Below are 22,070 nucleotides of genomic sequence, written 5' to 3' on the forward strand. Positions count from 1 at the left end.
GATGACACATTGACGCGCGGGTGTCTCGAGTGTCGCAACATTTTTTTGTCGCCGCTGGTTTTTGAAATGTACAAAATCTTTCGGCAACCCTGATATGTCAATCAATGAGGGCGGCAGTCGCTGAAAGAATTGACGTGGGATAGGCCCTTAAAGCAATGCAAAACTGAGGAAGGGAGGGAGTGTGGATGTACTTCACAAATATAACCTTAGTTTTAATACAAATGAACGGAGCCCATTGGCTTAATTTGATTTGGGGGGTCCCTGAGGATGGTATAAGATGTGCTTTTGGGGGCTTTTACAGCATGCTGAATTTGCACAATATTCCTTTCTTATGTTGATTCTTTTTCTTTGATTCACCCCCAGTTTTAGCCGCTTGTTCAGTCCTTCTATTAATCCAACCAAGAAACCCGTCCCACCAGTCAACATTAAATACAATGCCCCCACCTCACACGTCACTCCTGGCGTGGTCAAGAAAAGAATCGGTGCTATATCTCAGTTGCCCAAGTCGAAGGCATTTGATTTTCTTAATGAAGAGTAAGTGTTGCCATATTTTAATATTTACCTATCCAAGCAAATTGGATAACAATACTGTTATGTAATGCTTTATTTTTTTTTAATCAAAAGTGAGGAAGTGAAACAGCTATTGCATTACGTAACTTTGTTCTTTGTTAGTGGCAATGAGAATACTTCAGCCGCCCGCAGGGAGCAGAAGAGGGAACAGTATCGTCAAGTGAAGGCCCATGTTCAGAAAGATGATGGTCGAATTCAGGCTTATGGCTGGAGTCTGCCTCCAAAATTCAAACAGGTGAACACTTGGCTTCATCTTTGCTTCACTTTATTTATACAGGTACATGGATAAGAAAGGTTTAAAGGAATATGGGCCAGACGCAGGCAGGTGGGACTAGGGTAGATGGGGCATTTTAGTCAGCATGGGCAAGTTGGGCCGAAGGGCCTGTTTCCATGCTGTATGACTGACTATCATTGCTGGGTTTAAATCCTGGAGCTTTCTCCACAAGGACTGCAGCAACTTAAGAGTGACTTACCCCCAAGCTTTCCAAATGCACTTAACAATGGGCTGCAATTGCTGGCTGTGCTAATAACATTCAGAGATACAGCACGGAAACAGGCCCTTCGGCCCACCGAGTCTGCACCGACCTACGATCCCCTCGCATTAACAATGTCCTACGCGCACTAGGAACTTTAAAAAAAAATTTATACATTTACCAAGCAAATTAACCTACAAACCTGCACGTCTTTCGAGTGTGGGAGGAATCCGAAGATCTCAGAGGAAACCCACGCAGGACACAGGGAGAACGTAAAAACTGTGTACAGACAAGCCATAGTCAGGATCGAACCGGATCTCTGACGCTGTAAGGCAGTAGCTTTACCGGTGTACCACCGTGCCGCTGAACATAGCATGTAAAAAGTGGAAATACTATGGGGCCAGACAGCATCGTAAAAAGGACAGGCAGAGGACATTTGTGGTGGAAGCCATCAACCTGAAAGGCTGACTTGGTTTCGTCCCCCCACAGATGCTGCCTGAGTTTCACATGAATATGGAATGTTATTGTATCTTGGTGGAAATGGCCAATAAACCAGCCTGAAGTTCTTCAACCCAGGAACTTGCTGTATTACACATTACATACTATCTAGTTGTGAATATGTGTTCTTCACGTCACTATGTACCATAGCGCAGGCTTGTCCGGAGTAGCAATCTGCTTTTTTTGTTTTGTCATGGATGTTTGACAAAAGTGGGGTTTTAAACTAGATAACATGTTTCAGGCAATTACTGGCAAATGTTGAGCTGCGTGGATGGGCGAGGTTAGTAAGAGCAGGCTGTGTGCCATTGCTCGTGAATCTGGTGGTTAAAGAAATGAGCATTGTGTGGAAGATAAAAATAGAAACAAAAGATGACAAACTCCATTGTTAGACCATTGTTAGAACACAAAGCTAGTCTGACTGCATTCCCAACACAATTATAAGAAGGTAGACACAAAATGCTGGAGTAACTCAGCAGGACAGGCAGCATCTCTAGAGAGAAGGAATGGGTGACGTTTCGGGTCGAGAACCTCCTTCAGACTCGACCTGAAATGTCGCCCATTCCTACTCCAGAGTTGCTGCCTGTCCCCCTGAGTTACTCCAGCATTTTGTGTCTACCTTAAATTTAAACCAGCATCTGCAGTTCTTCCCTGCACCATTATAAGAAGGTTCCTGACCCCACTCATTTCTTGTTTCTTACAATTTGGTAAAATTGAGTGACTCGCTTCAGAGGGCATTTTTTAAAGAGTCAATCATATACATAGGTCTGGAGGCACATATGGGGCAGACTGAGTAAAGGATGGCCAACTTTCATTCTATTAGTGATCCAGAAGGTGTTTTTAGTACTGTCGTTCAAATCAATATCAGTAATCTCTTTGTTTAAGAAGGAACTGCAGATGCTGGAAAAATCAAAGGTAGACAAAAATGCTGGAGAAACTCAGCGGGTGAGGCAGCGTCTATGGAGTGAAGGAATAGGTGACGTTTCGGGTCGAGACCCTTCTTCAGACTGACGTGGGGGTGGGGGAGGAAGATGCGGAGACAGTACGCTGTGGGACAGCTGGGAAGGGGAAGGGAAGGAGGGAGAAAGCAAGGACTACCTGAAGTTGGAGGACCAATTTCCTTCGCTCCATAGATGCTGCCTCACCCGCTGAGTTTCTCCAGCATTTTTATCTACCTCCAGTAATCTCTTTTATAATTCCAGATTTGCTTTTTGGAACTCCTCCTGGAATGACATCCTCTGTATTTCTGTGTTATTATATCTTTGTCACTCACCATCTGTGTGTCTTTTCCTGGAATGTTAATGTAACTTGTTGGTATTGCCACAGGTGACAAACGGTGGTCCATGTGAGAACAAGATGAAGAATTTGCCAGTGCCAGTGTACCTGCAGCCTCTGGACGACAAAGACACCTTTATGAAGGTGACATTATTCTACATAACTAGAATTGAATGACATTTGCTTCTAATTATTCTCTACTGAGTAAACATTATCTATTTGTAGTTAAGAAAATGTTGGAATCTATCATACGTTAGTTTAAAGATACAGTGTAGAAACGGGCCCTTTGGCCCACAGAATCCACGCTGACCAAAGATCACCCGTTCTAGTTCTATCCGACACACGAGAGACAATTTACAGAAGCCAATTAAACTACAATCCTGCACATCTTTGGGATGTGGAAGGAAACCGGAGCACCCGGAGAAAACCTACATGGTCATGGGGAGAAGGTACAAACTCTGCACTGACAGCACCTGTAGTCAGTATGGAAGCCTGGTGTCTGGTGCTGTTAGGCAACAACTCTACCACTGTGGAACCCAGTTGCCTTATTAAGATAAAGAAAGTAGTCTGGTTAAACATTGATAATATGACAACTTGACATTTTCTTTAAGCATAGGAGAGGTCCATTGTCCCAACAGGCCCAAGTTATTATTAAATATGATATGTATGGGCTTTCTTTTAACCTTGGGTGTGTCTCTGCACTTCTATTCCCAACCTTTCTGTTTGGTTTCACTGAAGGTAAGGAGCTGCAGGATGACAAAGTGTTCTTGACTCATGCTCTTGCCCCACTTGTTTCCCAGTTGTGGTGTGCTGTCGGTGTTAACTTGTCAGGAGGGAAAACCCGCGACGGAGGCTCGATCTTTGGTGCGAGCGTGTTTTACAACGACGTGTCTGGTTCGGAACCAGAAAGCTGTAAGCTGCGGAGTGGGTCTCAAAGCAGCCTGGACCGCCTGGAGCAGGAACTTAAAGTACGGTTACTAACTTCTTATCATACTATACGATAGAGCATTATTTATCCAACAGTCATAAAACACAAGATACATCAAACCTGAAATTAAAGTGACAAGTGGAAAGGATTGGGATATGTAAAGATTTGGGGTGTCAGTCTCAGTCTACCCCACGACAGAAGGGGGGGAGGAGTTGTACAGTTTGACAGCCACAGGGAAGAAGGATCTCCTGTGGCGTTCTGTGCTGCATCTTGGTGGAACCAGTCTGTTGCTGAAGGTGCTCCTCAGGTTGACCAGTGTGTCATGGAGGGGGTGTGAGCTGTATTGTCCAAGATGCTCCACAGTTTGAGGAGCATCCTCCCCTCCAAGACCACCCCATGACTCCAACTCCGCCCCCAGGATGGAGCCAGGTTTCCTGATGAGTTTGTTAATGTTGTTGGCGTCCACAGCCTTCGCCCCCTGCTGCCCCAGCACATGACAGTGAAGAAGAATGCACTGGCCACCACCAATTGGTAGAACACCTGCAGCATCTTGTAGAGGTTGAAGGAGCAGAGCCGTCTCAAAAAGTATATCTGGCTCTTAAATATGACTCAATCTAGCAATGTCAAATAATTTGCTGCTTAAAATGTTGTTAGATGTTTCTATTATTAAGTTGCCTGTGATAAGATTTCAAAAGATGACTCGGCAATTTGGCATTGTCCAGTTTTTTTCCTTGCCTAACTTATCAGACGGGCTGAAAGTAGAGTGGAGAGTATTTCATTCTTCATCCATTCATCTGTCTCTGCTACTGATCTTGGGCAACAGAGTTGAACTGAGACAGGGTTGGAGACTCAATGGCTGCTAGTGAATGAGTGCCCTTTGCATCTTCATTGATTTGATAATCATTGCAGAATGTGCTGGGTGGAGGTCACACACATCCTTCATGGAACTGATCAAGAGTGACCTTCAGGTACTATTTTTATCATTTGCACACTGCTTGGATGTATCAGATGGAAGGAGAAGCAAAGTATAATGAAACTTTAGTTGTTCACTGTTCCATCCCTGGAGGTGATGACTCATGCTGGAGTATATTTCATTATCTTGACAAAATCTTTGTCTCTGGATTATTGGCTGTTGAACCGCAGAAGGTGTTTATGTTGAGCTAGATCTTGTCCTAATGGCAACCAATACTATATTGGATAAAATGTTCAGAAATTCTTGTGAATTTCATTACATTTCAGTTGCCTCAATCCATTCCTAAGAGGTATAATTGAGCTATTGTCCCAAAACTGTGGTTAAAACAGGATTGTGTAATTCAATAATTAAAAAACATTGCTGGAATAACTCAACGGGTCAGGCCGCATCTCTGGAGGACATGGATATGTGACATTTTGGGGACTTCGTCAGGCTTTTTCACGTGGTTTAATGCTGTACCTCTGCCTACATTTGGGAGGGAAAGGAGGGCACAGAGAGCAGGTGTTTACCAGGGTGGTTTTGTGTTAAGATGCATCTATGCTTATAGAACTGCTCACCTCTGCTTGTCTGAGCTCCCCTGATCTCACATTGAGAAAATCAGTGTCAATTTGCTTTCTTGAATTTATCTTAGTCATCCTTGGTTAAAAGGGCAAAATAATTGGGATCCATTGATTTAGCAAAGGCAGATTCATACAGTGGAGTTACCATGTGGTAAAGTTTAAGGGTGTATAACCAGGCTGTTCACTGATTTGATGCATCGAGTGTAGGGTTGCCAACTTTGTCACTCCCAAAAAAGGGACAAAAAGTCAAAATAAGGGACAAATTCCCGATGGCAATTTATTGACCGAGTTGGCCGTGGCTGGGTGAATGACGTGTTGCCCCGGGGTGCTGGACTGCACAAAGCCCAGCCGGCGGGGCAGCCGGGGTTTTGGCCCTGGCCGCGGGCAAAGTCCGGCACCCCATCCAACTCATGAACCGATGATCGGCCATGCGAAGGAGGGGTCGGCGGTAAGCGAAGGTCTGATGGTCAGACAGCTGGCCAGGCTGCCGACCGATGGGGCCATTGGCCAGGCGCTGCTGCTGCACTCCATGGGCTGCAGTGCATTGGGACGGGCGGGGCTCAGATCCAACAGTCCCCTCGTCAAATACGGGACAAGGGTGGTCCCGAATGGGACAAACCAATTTAGTCCAGTATTTGGGACAGTTGGCAACCCTAATCGAGTGAGAGTTGGAGTATATGAGCTTATGAAAGTCTGTGTTGCACAGGAACAGGAGAAGGAGCTGAGGCATCATGAGGAGTTGTCCAGCTTGGCTTGGATCTGCACGAGCACACATTCCACTGGGAAAGTGGTGGTCATTGATGCCAACCAGCCTGCAACAATCTTGGACAGTTTCTTTGTCTGCAACTCGCACATACTATGCCTTGCCAGTGTGCCAGGTGAGTGATTTTAAATGGGCCAGAACGGTTTTTCTGTAGACCTCTCTTTTCATTACCCATCAGTGACATTTGTATATTTTTATGCACTTTTCAAAAGAAAATCATGTGCAGATCACGTGGTGATTCAGTGGGTGAAAATTTAAGTAGGAATGTCACAAAATTTTGAGATTTAAAAAATCAAACCTGTAATTTATCCCATCAGATAAAGCATAAAAAGAACTTTAATTTGATACCTATTTCACTTTCATATCTTCAGTATTAAACAAGTTATGGTCATTTTCATACTTGGAAATTAGCATCTAGTTCCCTATTGCTTTTCCATTGACAACACAAAAGCTGTGATCGAGGACAGTCTAAAGCCCATAACTTTCTTAAAAATTAAGAGAACTGAATGACATTTTCAGTTATTATAGATTGAAGCATTCTGAAACAAATATGAAACGTCTTGCCTAGATGACCTGAAATTAAAGCATATAATTAGTTAGTTACCTAATTGTAAGATTGAAAAGACTAGGCTTGTATTCACTGGAGTTTAGAAGGATGAGGGGGATCTTATAAAAACATATAAAAGGACTGGACAAGCTAGATGCAGGAAAAATGTTCCCAATGTTGGGCGAGTCCAGAGCCAGGGGCCACAGTCTTAGAATAAAGGGGAGGTGAGAAAAAACGTTTTCACCCAGTGTTGTGAATTTATGGAATTCCCTGCCACAGAGGGCAGTGGAGGCCAAGTCACTGGATGGATTTAAGAGAGAGTTAGAAACAGCTCTAGAGGCTAGTGGAGTCAAGGGATATGGGGAGAAGGCAGACACGGGTTATTGATTGGGGACGATCAGCCATGATCACGATGAATGGCGGTGCTGGCTCAAAGGGCCGAATGGCCTCCTCCTGCACCTATTTTCTATGTAGCTAATTACAAAATTGACCGTTGTTACGGAAATAGTAATAAACACCCAGACTGCCTTGAAAATTAAAAAATGTGATTTTCTCAAGATCAGAACTTTAATCTTATTGTATTATATGCTGTCAGTCTGTAACAGACAGGTAAAGAAATTACAATTTCTAGCAATAGACCAAGTCTTCATGAAGATCAGTTGCTAGCTGGTACATTGGCATATCATAATCAGTAGCATCACCATACTGCTCAAATTGTAACCAATAAACAACTCTGTACACCTTGTTTTTCCTCAACTTTTCAATGTTGGCATTGTAAACTACAGGTTTTTGCTCTTCAAACCACACATGACATGCCTTTCTGCCCACTACTTCCCCATTAACAATGTCCTGTAGATCATCACATTTGGAGAAGTCCAAATTTGGATAATCACTGCGAATGCTGTCTAAATCAGTCTCTTTTGCTGGGCATTTGGATTGACAATTTTTCATTTCTTTTTCGGAGACATCTGTTTAAAATGTAAAGTGAAAAAAAATACTGAAGAGCTTTAACAGAAACAAGTTATTATTTGCAGTTTTAGAAAAAAAGGTAGAAATGATAAAGTTAAACGCTAAAACAAATAGTAAATACACAAGTGCTCCCTGGGTGGGCAAGTCCAAAGATTCGTAACCCTCTGCAACAACATATTTCTTCTTCTCTGAACAAAATGGGTGACTCTTTATTAGAGTCATAGTCGTACAGCGTGTAAACAGGCCCTTCAGCCCAACTTGCCCACACTAGCCAACATGTCCCATCTACACTAGTCCCGTCTTCCCGCTTTTGGCCCATATCCCGCTAAACCTACCCTATCCATGTACCTATCCAAATGTTTCTTAAACATTGCAATAGTAACATTTCAAAAACTACCTCCTCCGGCAGCTCGTTCCATACACCCACCGCCCTGTGTGCATATTAAATCTTTCCCCTCTTCGCCTATGCCCACTGGTTCTTGATTCCCCGACTCCTGGCAAGAGGCCCTGTGTGTCCACCCAATCTATTCTCTCATGATTTTGTACAGGATTATTTGTGGCATGATTATTTGGACATGATCATTATGAAACTCTGCCCCTATTCCAGATACATTCAGGAGGGGAGATGTCCTCTCATCATATAACCATATAACCATATAACAATTACAGCACGGAAACAGGCCATCTCGGCCCTACAAGTCCATGCCGAACAAATTTTTTTCCCCTTAGTCCCACCTGCCTGCACTCGTACCATAACCCTCCATTCCCTTCTCATCCATATGCCTATCCAATTTATTTTTAAATGATACCAATGAACCTGCCTCCACCACTTCCACTGGGAGCTCATTCCACACCGCCACCACTCTCTGAGTAAAGAAGTTCCCCCTCATATTACCCCTAAACTTCTGTCCCTTAATTCTGAAGTCATGTCCCCTTGTTTGAATCTTCCCTATTCTCAAAGGGAAAAGCTTGTCCACATCAACTCTGTCTATCCCTCTCATCATTTTAAAGACCTCTATCAGGTCCCCCCTTAACCTTCTGCGCTCCAGAGAATAAAGACCTAACTTATTCAACCTATCTCTGTAACTTAGTTGTTGAAACCCAGGCAACATTCTAGTAAATCTCCTCTGTACTCTCTCTATTTTGTTGACATCCTTCCTATAATTTGGCGACCAAAATTGTACCCCATACTCCAGATTTGGTCTCACCAATGCCTTGTACAATTTTAACATTACATCCCAGCTTCTATACTCAATGCTCTGATTTATAAAGGCTAGCATACCAAAAGCTTTCTTTACCACCCTATCTATATGAGATTCCACCTTCAAGGAACTATGCACGGTTATACCCAGATCCCTCTGTTCAACTGTATTCTTCAATTCCCTACCATTTACCATGTACGTCCTATTTTGATTTGTCCTGCCAAGGTGTAGCACCTCACATTTATCAGCATTAAACTCCATCTGCCATCTTTCAGCCCATTTTTCCAAATGGCCTAAATCACTCTGTAGACTTTGGAAATCCTCTTCATTATCCACAACACCCCCCTATCTTAGTATCATCTGCATACTTACTAATCCAATTTACCACACCTTCATCCAGATCATTGATGTACATGACAAACAACAAAGGACCCAACACAGATCCCTGAGGCACCCCACTAGTCGCCTGCCTCCAACCCGATAAACAGCCATCCACCATTACCCTCTGGCTTCTCCCATTCAGCCACTGTTGAATCCATCTTGCTATTCCTGCATTTATACCCAACAGTTGAACCTTCTTAACCAACCTTCCATGAGGAACCTTGTCAAAGGCCTTACTAAAGTCCATATAGACAACATCCACTGCTTTACCCTCATCAATTTCCCTAGTAACCTCTTCAAAAAATTCAAGAAGATTAGTCAAACATGACCTTCCAGGCACAAATCCATGTTGACTGTTCCTAATCAGACCCTGTTTATCTAGATGCTTATATATATTGTCTCGTATAAGTATCTTTTCCATTAATTTGCCCACCACTGAAGTCAAACTAACAGGTCTAATCATCCACCCATTAATCCCCCTCAAAATACAATGTCTTTCAGTAGGATTACTTCTTATTCTTCAAAACACTGGATGAAGAATGAGTATAGTTTCCATGTGTGGGTTAGGCATGCCCTTTACTTGATGCCATTCTGCAGTGATGGATTAACCATATAACCATATAACAATTACAGCACGGAAACAGGCCATCTCGGCCCTACAAGTCCATGCCGAACAAATTTTTTTCCCCTTAGTCCCACCTGCCTGCACTCGTACCATAACCCTCCATTCCCTTCTCATCCATATGCCTATCCAATTTATTTTTAAATGATACCAATGAACCTGCCTCCACCACTTCCACTGGGAGCTCATTCCACACCGCCACCACTCTCTGCGTAAAGAAGTTCCCCCTCATATTACCCCTAAACTTCTGTCCATTAATTCTGAAGTCATGTCCTCTTGTTTGAATCTTCCCTATTCTCAAAGGGAAAAGCTTGTCCACATCAACTCTGTCTATCCCTCTCATCATTTTAAAGACCTCTATCAGGTCCCCCCTTAACCTTCTGCGCTCCAGAGAATAAAGACCTAACTTATTCAACTGATTAATGGTGATCAGTTGATGACTAGATGATCTGATAACTTATTGAATCATTGCCTTGATTTTCATTTGTACCTGTGCCTCAGCAAACTTGTATGTAGGACAATAAACTCGATTGACTTGATAGGTGCCCGAGAGACGGACTATCCTGCTGGAGAAGAAATTGCAATGGACGGTGAGGGGAGCCAGGCGGAGTGCAGCTCGCTAGCAGGCAGCGTCGCCAGTAACAGCTCGGCTGGCAGTGACAATCTGTTGGGAGGGATCACAGTGGTTGGTTGCACCACAGAAGGGAGTACTGTCCTTCCAAGCATGCACACCCAAGGCAGCACCTCGCCAATCCAGGGAGAGTCAGGTATGTCTTCGTTAACCTTTGTATGTGTATAAAAAGCTAATCCAACTCCTCTACTATCAGAGTGAAGCCCAGCGCCTCGTATTTCACCTGGGCAGCTTACACCCCAGCGGTATAAACATTAACTTCTCTAACTTCAAGTAACCCTTGCTTTCCCTCTCTCTCTCCATCCCCTTCCCACTTCTGCGACCAGTCTAATTAAATGTCATCTCTGTATGCTTCGTTGTCAGCTTCTCCAAGCTAACAATGATCTATTCCATTTTGTCCTTGAACCTCATCCCCTTTGATGTCCTGTTTTCATGCCTTACCCTTCCTCAGCTCTGTGCTTCCCTCTGCCCGACTCTCAGTCTGAAGAAGGGTCACGGCCCGAAACATCACCCATTCCTTCTCTCCAGAGATGCTGCCTGTCCCGCTGAGTTACTCCAGCATTTTGTGTCTGGTCTATCTTCACCAATGCCATTTCATATCCCCTTTTCAGTCCGAGTTCTCTGTTTATTGACCTTTCTGCTCCTCACACTAATAACAATTGTCTCTCTAGAAATAAAATGTAGCTTTATTTTTCTTGTGTTTAGAGATACAGTGACAGCTTGCTTTTCCATGCCACCTAAACAGACCCGATAATACTTCTACTGATGACATTGTCAAAATGACCTTTATTCTCTTGTATTTATCCCGGCGTACCATTCAGCAGAGTATGTGCTCAAATAGTATATGGGACTCTGTATTTGACATCAGTGGGTTTGTTTTTAGTCCTTTTACACACTCAGTTTTTTATTTTATATTTTAATATAAATTTATGCTTTTTATGCTCTTAACTGTCTATGTCCTTACTTTTAAATTGTATTTTTGTTTAAACCTGTGCTTTTGTGGAAAGCACTTTGGGTTGCATTCAATTGTATGAAAAGTGCTAAATAAATAAAGTTGTTATTAATATTAATAATAATACTATGAATGAATATAATCAAGTGCAATAGATCGGGCTCTTGTGCCCCACTCCAGGACCCTGAAGCTTGTATACTCCTTGAGTATATTCTCCATTTGCCACAGTTCAGACACCTCGCACTGAGGTTTTCTCGTGGTTAGTGTTTTCCATTCTGGGGTGCCCTCTTCCTGTGAATCTCCTCTGTGTCTTTGCTGGTGCTGAACAATCCTTCCTGTTGTGTGGTGACCTGCACAGGAAAAGGAAAATCCCATCAGTGGTCTCAACGCTTCGGTCGTCTGCAAATTGGGGAGGGAGTGGAGAGGATAAAAATAGTAATGGTGATGAAGATCCAATGTTTTCAGCATTGGGGATAGGAAGGTGAGTTTGACCTTGCTCTGGACCTTTGTATTAAGAAAGGCCTCAGCAGCAAGCCCCTGTCCCACTTACGTGTCCTTGGCACGCTAATTACGCGACCTCGTCGTTGCGTTGAGGCGCACGGGTATCGTGGGACCGCAATACGCCTGTGCACGTATGCGCAACGTCACGCCGGAGGTGCGCAAATATTTTGTTTCCCTACAACATCCCGGAGAGCCGCGCGATACCGCGTATAACTCCATAACCCTCCGCGCTTTCTCCGTCCCGCACGGCCCACACGATACCCATGCGCCTCAAAGCGACGACGAGGTCGCATAATTAGCGTGCCAAGGACACGTAAGTGGAACAGGGGCTTGACCATGTACCATTCACAGTGCCCTCCATGATGTTTGGGACAAAGACCCATCATTTATTTATTTGCCTCTGTACTCTACAATTTGAGATTTGTAATAGAAAAAAATGAAAAACCAAAATGTATAAAAGTGGCCGTTATTAAAATCTGACAATGTCCACTTTAACCACATGTGATTTTTTCTTCCATTACAAATCTCAGATTGTGGAGTAGAGGCAAATAAATGAATGATGGGTTTTTGTCCCAAACATAATGAAGGGCACTGTGAATGTTAATGCTCGCTGGCTGCAGTTGATGGTATTTCCAGAAAAAGGGAAGTTAACTAAAGTAAATTCTTACTGAAGAGTTAAAAGAGCAGGCATATGAGAGAGCAGTTTAAGTCGCTTTTGAAAATCCTTTGTGCATCAGGCAATGACTCATCCATCACTTGTTGGCTGGATGGATGGTCTGGTGACAATGTGCCACTAAATCTATCCGTTTTCAGGTCTCATTGTGATAGAGCATGGAAACAGGCCCTTCGGCCCGACTCATCCATGCCAGCCAAGATGCCCCATCTAAGCTATTCTAATTTTACCGTGTTTGGCCTTTCCCGCGTCTTTGGCCTCTCCTATCCATGTATCTGCCCAAGTGTCTTTTAAATGCCGCGTCTCTTGCAAGAATATCTTCCGTAATACATGCACATACATGTTTCAGGGGACGTTGGTGAAGTGAGTGGCAGTCCTGATGAAAGTTTGCTGGCAGCAGAAGAGGCCACAGAAGCAACAGAGTCCAATCTAAACCTCCCCGTGTCAGATGATGATGTGACTGATGGCAGTCAGTCGGGTGCCTACACGGAGCATGTCTTCACTGATCCCCTGGGAGTGCAGAGCTCTTCTGACAGCACGCAGACCTACAACAGACGGTACATGGAGCTGTAGGACTGGAGTGAAAACTAAACTGGTCAAAAGTAAAGACTGCAATTTTGATAAAGGTTACAAAGTGTGGAATGTTGCATTGTCCTTGGTTTAAATATGTCTCCATTTTCCCAAATTAGCCAAGCACGTTTACAGGGGGAAGTCTGGAGAGGTTGTGGTTGCTGGGTTTGCGATGACATCTATTGCTTGGTTTAGCTACATTGGAAGTTTTATTTTCAGTGTCTGAACGACCGTAGCTCTCGACTAAAACCTCATCCTTGTTCAGAACAAGGTTGGTGTTGTGCTGGACCAAAACACCACGTCAGAAGCAAACAAACCTCTCTGCTCTAAGGTGTTTGTGTAGGTACTCTCTGAGCTTACTTCCCCACCCACCCACACACACACATATATATCAGATGTTTTAAGGGTCTCAAATGAACAAAAGAACATAGGAAGTAGAAGCTGAAAGGCCATTCAGCCCCTTGAGCCGGTTCTGCCATTCAAAGATCATAACTCGTATACTACCTCGGCAACATTTTCCTGCCCTGTCCCATATCCCTTTCCTTTCTCCTTTAGCCATGAAACTGTTGATCTGTGTTTGAATGAACTCCACAGGTCTGAGGATGGGGAATTCCAAACTATTGACCACCATAAAGGGACATTTCTCCTCATTTCATTGTGATTTCCTTCTCCCTTATTTTGAGGCTGTGACAACTACTGTCAGATGCCTCGTGCAGGGGAAGTATGAATTCTGCATCTTCCCAGACAAGCGAGAATGTCTCAATGAGATCAGCGCTCGTCTTTGTAAAGATGAGAGAATGCCAGCTTAGCTGACTCAGACAGACGGGCAGCCCAGGAACCAGCCTGGTCAACCTCCACTGCCCTACTCTATAGCAACTGTACCTGCAGGTGAGGAGAATGAAACTGTACACAGTTCTCTAGTGTGACCTCTCCAGGGCCCTGTGAATTGTTGTCTGATGTCTTTACTCTGTTATCCCATTGCAATAAAATTGTCAATGATTTACTCGTGGAATGGCATACAGCTCCTTGAATCTGAATCTGTTTGTTATTCCAGGGAATCTGATCTGTACAAGGACGGAGTATCTGCACTTCCAATGGAGCAGGATCTGATGCGTGAAGAAGCTGAGAAAATGAGTAGTGTTCTACCCACTATGTGGCTTGGGGCACAGAGTGGTTGGTGAGTTTGATGCACGATGATACTTCTCACATTTACAGTTTCACCAGTGGAGATAGGCCATGGAGTAAACCCTGACATTGGCTTGAATCACCTTCCAGAGCATTTAGTGAATTCATTAAGCTGCTAGAAATTAAGGTTTTTCTAAAGGTGTTACCGTGATTCCTAAAAGTTTAAAAATTTTTGTCATTGTTAACTCTAGAATATTGTGAGTAGCAAGTTTTTAGAACAGACTAAAAATAAATGCAAAACCATTGTAATGATTCGGATGGAAATTAACTGGTCTGAACTCATCTTATTTTTAACCTGACATTTGTTCTTCATTTTTAAATGTGAATTGTGAAGAAACAATATCCTTGTTTTCTTCTTGCAGTTTGTATGTCCATTCCTCCGTAGCTCAGTGGAAGAAATGTCTACACTCCATTAAACTTAAGGACTCCATTCTTAGTATTGTGTAAGTTAGAAACATTTATAATATTTCAAATGTGTTACTGCAACTTTATTAACCATTTACCGGGTTTGTTGGTGGACACTTAAACCATGAAGTGTTTCACATCTTGTGGATAGAAAGTCGTTGGTCGATACAGAGATGAGGATTCGGTGATCACCAGAGTGATCTGCCCAATACACTCCTAGTGTCAGGCTGACCACTCACTACACTTCCTAATTATTCACAATCTCCTTCCAGTTGCAAGTTTTGGTTTTAACATCCTGGTTGTTTTTCCTCTTTTAATCAACAACTTCCTGCTGATCTTTTTGTGAGAAGGTCCTGTATAATCAGAAGGTTTTCAGCTGTGTCTTTTATTTTGTCCTGAAGTTACATTTGTTTTTATAAAAAAAATATAGCTCTATGCCTGGGTAATAATCCACATTTCCAAATTATTTCTATTGAATGTCAGGACTGTCTTATGAAGAAAGACTGGATAGACTTGGTTTATACTCTCTAGAATTTAGGAGATTGAAAGGGAATCTTATAGAACCTTACAAAATTCTTAAGGGGTTGGACAGGCTAGATGCAGGAAGATTGTTCCCGATGTTGGGGAAGTCCAAGACAAGGGGTCACAGCTTAAGGATAAGGGGGAAATCCTTTAAAACCGAGATGAGGAGAACTTTTTTCACACAGAGAGTGGTGAATCTCTGGAACTCTCTGCCACAGAGGGTAGTTGAGGCCAGTTCATTGGCTATATTTAAGAGGGAGTTAGATGTGGCCCTTGTGGCCAAGGGGATCAGAGGGTATGGAGAGAAGGCAGGTATGGGATACTGAGTTGGATGATCAGCCATGATCATATTAAATGGCGGTGCAGGCTCGAAGGGCCGAATGGCCTACTCCTGCACCTAATTTCTATGTTTCTATGTTTCTATGAATTGGTGTGTATTTGTGGCCAGAAAAGGTGGCAGGTTTACATAGAAACATAGAAAATAGGTGCAGGAGTAGGCCATTCGGCCCTTCGAGCCTGCACCGCCATTCAATATGATCATGGCTGATCATCCAACTCAGTATCCTGTACCTGCCTTCTCTCCATACCCCCTGATCCCTTTAGCCACAAGGGCCACATCTAACTTCCTCTTAAATATAGCCAATGAACTGGCCTCAACTACCTTCTGTGGCAGAGAGTTCCACAGATTCACCACTCTCTGTGTGAAAAATGTTTTTCTCATCTCGGTCCTAAAGGATTTCCCCCTTATCCTTAAACTGTGACCCCTTGTTCTGGACTTCCCCAACATCGGGAACAATCTTCCTGCATCTAGCCTGTCCAACCCCTTAAGAATTTTGTAAGTTTCTATAAGATCCCCCCTCAATCTCCTAAATTCTAGCGAGTACAAGCCGAGTCTATCCAGTCTTTCTTCATATGAAGGTCCTGACATCACATCAATCAGTCTGGTGAACCTTCTCTGTACTCCCCTATGGCAAGAATGTCTTTCCTCAGATTTGGAGACCAAAACTGTACGCAATACTCCAGGTGTGGTCTCACCAAGACCCTGTACAACTGCAGTAGAACCTCCCTGCTCCTTTACTCAAATCCTTTTGCTATGAATGCTAACATACCATTGGCTTTCTTCACTGCCTGCTGCACCTGCATGCCTACTTTCAATGACTGGTGTACCATGACACCCAGGTCTCGTTGCATCTCCCCTTTTCCTAGTTATTGATTAAGTTATTTGGAGTCAAATCTCTACACCACATTGATTAAATGTTTTAGTTGACATTATAAATGATGAAGCCAATACCTATGTGAGAGCCCATTCCGTTTCATCTGGGCGAGTGAATATTGGATGTAGATCTCTTCCAAAATGCAGCAGTACAGCACAGGAACAGCCCCTTCTGCCCACAACATTGATGTTGAACGTTGAGCTAATCTTCTCTGCCTGCATGTAATCCATATCCCCCCTTTCTCTGCATATCCATGTGTCTATCTAGGAGCCCCTGTTGTATCTGCCCCCACCACCAATTGTCCTGTAAAACCAATTGGAGATTGGTATGTTTGGATATTAGGAGAATGACTTTCAGTCAGGCCAGGGGGAGTTCCCACCGCCGCAGGTACCATGTAATCCCCTGCTACCTAGCGGGCCGGGTAGTTGGCGACTAAACCGTCTCCCCCCACCTGGTTTGTCAGGTGAGGAGGGGACTGAGGACCACCAGCAGGATCAAAAACAAGACCTGTCAAAGGGCAGATGAGCTCCTAGCGAGCCAACAGCCATCCACACTTCAGTCGAAGTTGCGATCACTGTTGTACACGGCATTGTAAGGCACCGTGCCCACTGATGTTTGCAACGATGATTATTAATTATTATTGTTATTCCCGGTACGTACCACTCTGTGTGAAAACTGGCCCCGCACATCTCCTTTTAAACTTTCCCCTCTCACCTTAAAGCTGTGCCCTCTAATTACTTGCTTTGAAAAGAGGAGATCCAATCCTTCAACCAAGCCCAGAAGCCCCAACACCTGCAGCTAGGTTTTGGTCTGAGGTGGGTACACTATTTGAGGAGCGATGCTGGGAGTGTAAGGCAAGGCTGCAGAGTCAGCGCTGTGTGGAGGGGGGGGGTGCTCTCCAGTTGTAATCGGCAATCCATATTGCCCGTTTAAAGAGAGACTATATCATAAAAATACTTTGCCACTAATTGTCTATTGAAAATAAACGTTGTGATATTCGATGTTGCTGCTCACACCTTTTTCCTCTCTTGTCAGACATTTAAAAGGAAGAGTATTAGTGGCTTTAGCTGATGGAACCTTGGCAATCTTCCACAGAGGAGTAGGTAAGATGCCACACTACCAGTCACATGTCCCTCTTGTCAATGGGGACGGTCTGAATGAAGGAAGCCATGTAGTCTGTCATTCATCGCTCCTTCTCCATCCAGGACAACACATTTTGCCATTAAACTCGCACATTGAAGGTGGCAAAGTATCCAATCCTGCTCCACAGCTCACATCTGGTCACCAGTATATATCACCATCTCAAATTGCTTGAGGATGAAAGGGGAATTATTGAGGATGCATCATTTGTACCCGATTAAACCTGCATTTATCCAGTGTTGCAACTTTGATGGTTTTACAATGTTGAAGTGGTTTCATATGCCCTCCCCATCACTTGCATTACCAGCTTATGTTTCTCCCGCGGATCACCTCACCGGGAACCTGAGGGGAGAGTTCTTGAAGTCCAGAGGGAAGATATGTTTAGTTTAGTGTCAGAGATACAGCATGGAAACAACCCTTTCAGCCAACAGAGGCCATGCCGCCCATCCATCACATGGTCACACTAGTTCTGTGTTATCCCACTTTCTCATCCACTCCCCACATAGACACTAGGGGCAATTTACAGAGGGCCAATTAACCTACAAATCTGCACGTCTTTGGAATGTGGGAGGAAATCCATGCGGTCACAGGTGGAATGTGCAGACTCCACACAGACAGTACCCGAGTCTCTGGCATTGTGAGGCAGCAGCTCTACCAGTTGTGCTGCCCTAGTGTGACAGTTGCCGTTTAATGCGGATGGCCTGGGTTTCATTTTGTTACTTCAGTGCATGGAGGGGGAATGGTTTGTGTCCCATAAACAGTTCTTCAGCTGAGCACGCAGTCAAGTCACATTTCTTTTGTCAGATGCACAAGTCTTGCTTGCAGCAACATCACAGGCACTTAGTGTTAAACTGACATTAATTATACATAAATCAAACACACTTCTACAAGATAATGAAAATGACCATGGCGGTGGGAAAGCAAGACATTATTAGAATGTCACAAGACACAATTAGTAAACAAGTCCATGGTTGTGCAAGAGGTGGGATTAGGCTTGTGCAGGTCGGTTAATGAACCTGTTGGTTGTATGTTAGTCGCTGTTCCTGACCCTGGTGCTGTGTGACTTCAGCCTTCTGTACCTCCTGCCCGATGTATAATGTTGATGTGAGTCAGACTTTTACCTGCACCTCAACCTTCCAGATGGATGCTTGTATTTTGACAACCTTTGTGTTTGTGCTTAGATGGCCAGTGGGACCTCACCAACTATCACCTTCTGGACTTTGGGCGACCGCATCACTCCATTCGCTGCATGACAGTCGTGCACGATAAAGTATGGTGTGGCTACAAGAATAAAATCTACATCGTACAACCAAAAGCCATGAAAATTGAGGTATTGTGCTTCAAAGTTAAGAATTTAAAAAACCCAGCTGCAACAGATTGAATTATCTGGATTAAAATGTGCTTGCGTGTCAAATATTCTCGGGCTCGGGTTACAAATTCTTTTGCTTTTCAACTCAACGATTGAGAAAAGGAGAAACTTTTTCAAGATGTAGCTGCTCAGCGCAGCCTTGACGTTTGAGCACTAAACCCCACACAAGCAAGCTGCCTGCACACAATCCTATGTGTAGGAAGGAACTGCTTATGCTGCTTTAGACCCAAGACAGACACAAAATGCTGGAGTAACTCAGCGGGTTAGGCAGCATCTCCGGAGAGAAGAAATATGTGGCGTTTTAGATTGAAACCCTTCTTCAGACGGAGAGTCATGGGACAGGGAATGAGAGAGTTACTCATGCCTATCATAGGTTGAAACCAGCGTCTGTAGTTCCTTCCCACACATGGATGGGGATATGGCTGGGTGGCATTTTGTGTCTATATCCCAATCTGTTTGTTTCAATATATTGATTCCATTGATTTTTTTTTGACGTTGTTTGTTTTAAGCTAGCAATTTACACTGTGTATTGAAACATAGTCCGACTCGAATTGCCACAAGTATTGGAGGCAAAAAGTATCTTTCCCTTTTCTCTGCACCTACTTTCAACAAGAGAAAGGAGCAATAGCTATATTTCTGTGTGATTTTAATCAAATATACCATGTTGTCGGTGACTACTGCAGTCTGTGGGGTTTAGAAGGATGAGAGGGGATCTCATTGAAACATATTAAGGGTTTGGACACGCTAGAGGCAGGAAACATGTTCCCGATGGTGGGGGAGTCCAGAACCAGGGGGCCACAGTTTAAGAATAAGGAGTAAGCCATTGAGAACGGAGACGAGGAAACGCTTTTTCTCACAGAGAGTGGTGAGTCTTGATGTGGATAGAGAACTGGCTGGCAGACAGGAAGCAAAGAGTAGGAGTAAACAGGTCCTTTTCACAATGGCAGGCAGTGACTAGTAGGGTAGCACAAGGCTCAGTGCTGGGACCCCAGCTATTTACAATATATATTAATGATTTGGACGAGGGAATTGAATGCAACATCTCCAGGTTTGCGGATGACACGAAGCTGGGGGGCAGTGTTAGCAGTGAGGAGGATGCTAGGAAGCTGCAAGGTGACTTAGATAGGCTGGGTGACTGGGCAAATGCATGGCAGATGCAGTATAATGTGGATAAATGTGAGGTTATCCACTTTGGTGGCAAAAACAGGAAAGTAGACTATTATCTGAATGGTGGCCGATTAGGAAACGGGGAGATGCAACGAGACCTGGTTGTCATGGTACACCAGTCATTGAAAGTAGGCATGCAGGTGCAGCAGGCAGTGAAGAAAGCGAATGGTATGTTAGCATTCATAGCAAAAGGATTTGAGTATAGGAGCAGGGAGGTTTTACTGCAGTTGTACAGGGTCTTGGTGAGACCACACCTGGAGTATTGCGTACAGTTTTGGTCTCCTAATCTGAGGAAAGACATTCTTGCCATAGGGGGAGTACAGAGAAGGTTCACCAGACTGATTGATGTGATGTCAGGACTTTCATATGAAGAAAGACTGGATAGACTTGGCTTGTACGCGCTAGAATTTAGATGATTGAGGGGGGATCTTATAAAACATATAAAATTCTTAAAGGGTTGGACAGGCTAGATGCAGGAAGATTGTTCCCGATGTTGGGGAAGTCCAGAACAAGGGGTTACAGTTTAAGGATAAGGGGGAAATCTTTTAGGACTGAGATGAGGAAAACATTTTTCACACAGAGGGTGGTGAATCTGTGGAATTCTCGGCCACAGAAGGTAGTTGAGGCCAGTTCATATATAAGAGGTAGTTAGATGTGGCCCTTGTGGCTAAAAGGATCAGGGGGTATGGAGAGAAGGCAGGTACGGGATACTGAGTTGGATGATCAGCCATGATCATATTGAATGGCGGTGCAGGCTCGAAGGGCCTACTCGTGCACCTATTGTCTATTGTCTACTGCACCACCCAGGGGTCATTGTGACACTGTGCTCGGTGAATGCTCTCACTCTCACTGGGAAGGTTATTGTACTCCAGCTGAACCCTCTGCTTGTGCCTGGACAGAAGTCGTTTGACGCCCACCCTCGGAAGGAGAGCCAGGTACGACAGCTGGCCTGGGTGGGTGACGGTGTGTGGGTCTCCATCCGGCTGGACTCCACCCTGCGCCTCTACCATGTCCACACCTACCAACACCTGCAGGATGTAGACATCGAACCGTACGTCAGCAAAATGCTCGGTGAGAGACCACAGCTGCTGCGACTCTACAAATAACCTGATGTTGTGCTTGTCCCTTCAACTAGAAACATGGTAGACAAAAGTGCTGGAGAAACTCAGCGGGTGCAGCAGCATCTATGGAGCTAAGGAAATAGGCAACGTTTCGGGGCCGAAATCCTTCTGGAAATAGGCAACGTTTCGGGCCGAAACCCGGAAGGGTTTCGGCCGGAAACGTTGCCTATTTCCTTCGCTCCATAGATGCTGCTGCACCCGCTGAGTTTCTCCAGCACTTTTGTCTACCTTTGATTTTCCAACATCTGCAGTTCCTTCGTAAAAACTAGAAACATGGAACAGGACTGCCCAGGAACAGGACCTGTTTGTATTACACCATAAATCTATCTGCCTGCATTAAGTCCATGTCTTTCTCTGCCTTGCCTGTCTAAATGCCTCCTAGACAATGGCCCATTGGCCCATAATGTCTGTGCCGAACATGATGTCAAGACCAACTCTAATATGCCCAGCACACAATCCATATCCTTCCATTCCCTGTATATCCAAATGCCTCTTAAACACCATCATAATATCACTAGCACCCCTGGCAGTGAGTTCCAGGCTCCCATCACCCCAAGCGGGTGGGGGAGGAGGGGGTGGTACTTGCCCAGCACATCTTTAAACTTTGCCCCTCTCACCTTAAAGACATGCCCTCTAATATTTAACGTTTCAGATGGTCTACCCTATTTATACCCCTCATAATTGTACATACTTCTGTAAGATTTCCCCTCAGCCTCTGACGTTGCAAAGAAAAGTGTCTAAATATGTCCAACCTCTTCTTGTGGCTAAAACCATCTAATCTGACATGTTGGTAAACATCCTCTGCACCCTCTCCAAAGCTTCCACATCCTCCCTGCAATGTGGCGACCTGAACTCCAATACA

General features: G+C 44.2%; 1 protein-coding gene across 8 annotated transcripts in view; it reads left to right on the forward strand.

Annotated features, from left to right (window-relative positions):
• spag9b (sperm associated antigen 9b) overlaps positions 1-22,070 on the forward strand; it is a 132,994-nt gene that overhangs the window by 99,831 nt on the left and 11,093 nt on the right. For all 8 annotated transcript variants that reach the window (XM_055654288.1, XM_055654290.1, XM_055654289.1 and 5 more), the window contains 12 exons: positions 364-534; positions 673-805; positions 2,865-2,957; positions 3,614-3,781; positions 5,981-6,152; positions 10,301-10,525; positions 12,865-13,072; positions 14,140-14,262; positions 14,633-14,713; positions 17,447-17,514; positions 18,733-18,881; positions 20,987-21,158. In XM_055654288.1, coding sequence (XP_055510263.1) covers positions 364-534; positions 673-805; positions 2,865-2,957; positions 3,614-3,781; positions 5,981-6,152; positions 10,301-10,525; positions 12,865-13,072; positions 14,140-14,262; positions 14,633-14,713; positions 17,447-17,514; positions 18,733-18,881; positions 20,987-21,158 — 1,763 coding nt within the window. The remainder of the gene's footprint in view (positions 1-363; positions 535-672; positions 806-2,864; positions 2,958-3,613; positions 3,782-5,980; positions 6,153-10,300; positions 10,526-12,864; positions 13,073-14,139; positions 14,263-14,632; positions 14,714-17,446; positions 17,515-18,732; positions 18,882-20,986; positions 21,159-22,070) is intronic.

Source organism: Leucoraja erinacea, chromosome 23 (genome assembly GCF_028641065.1).
Source record: "Leucoraja erinacea ecotype New England chromosome 23, Leri_hhj_1, whole genome shotgun sequence".
Classification (NCBI taxonomy): Eukaryota; Metazoa; Chordata; class Chondrichthyes; order Rajiformes; family Rajidae; genus Leucoraja; species Leucoraja erinaceus.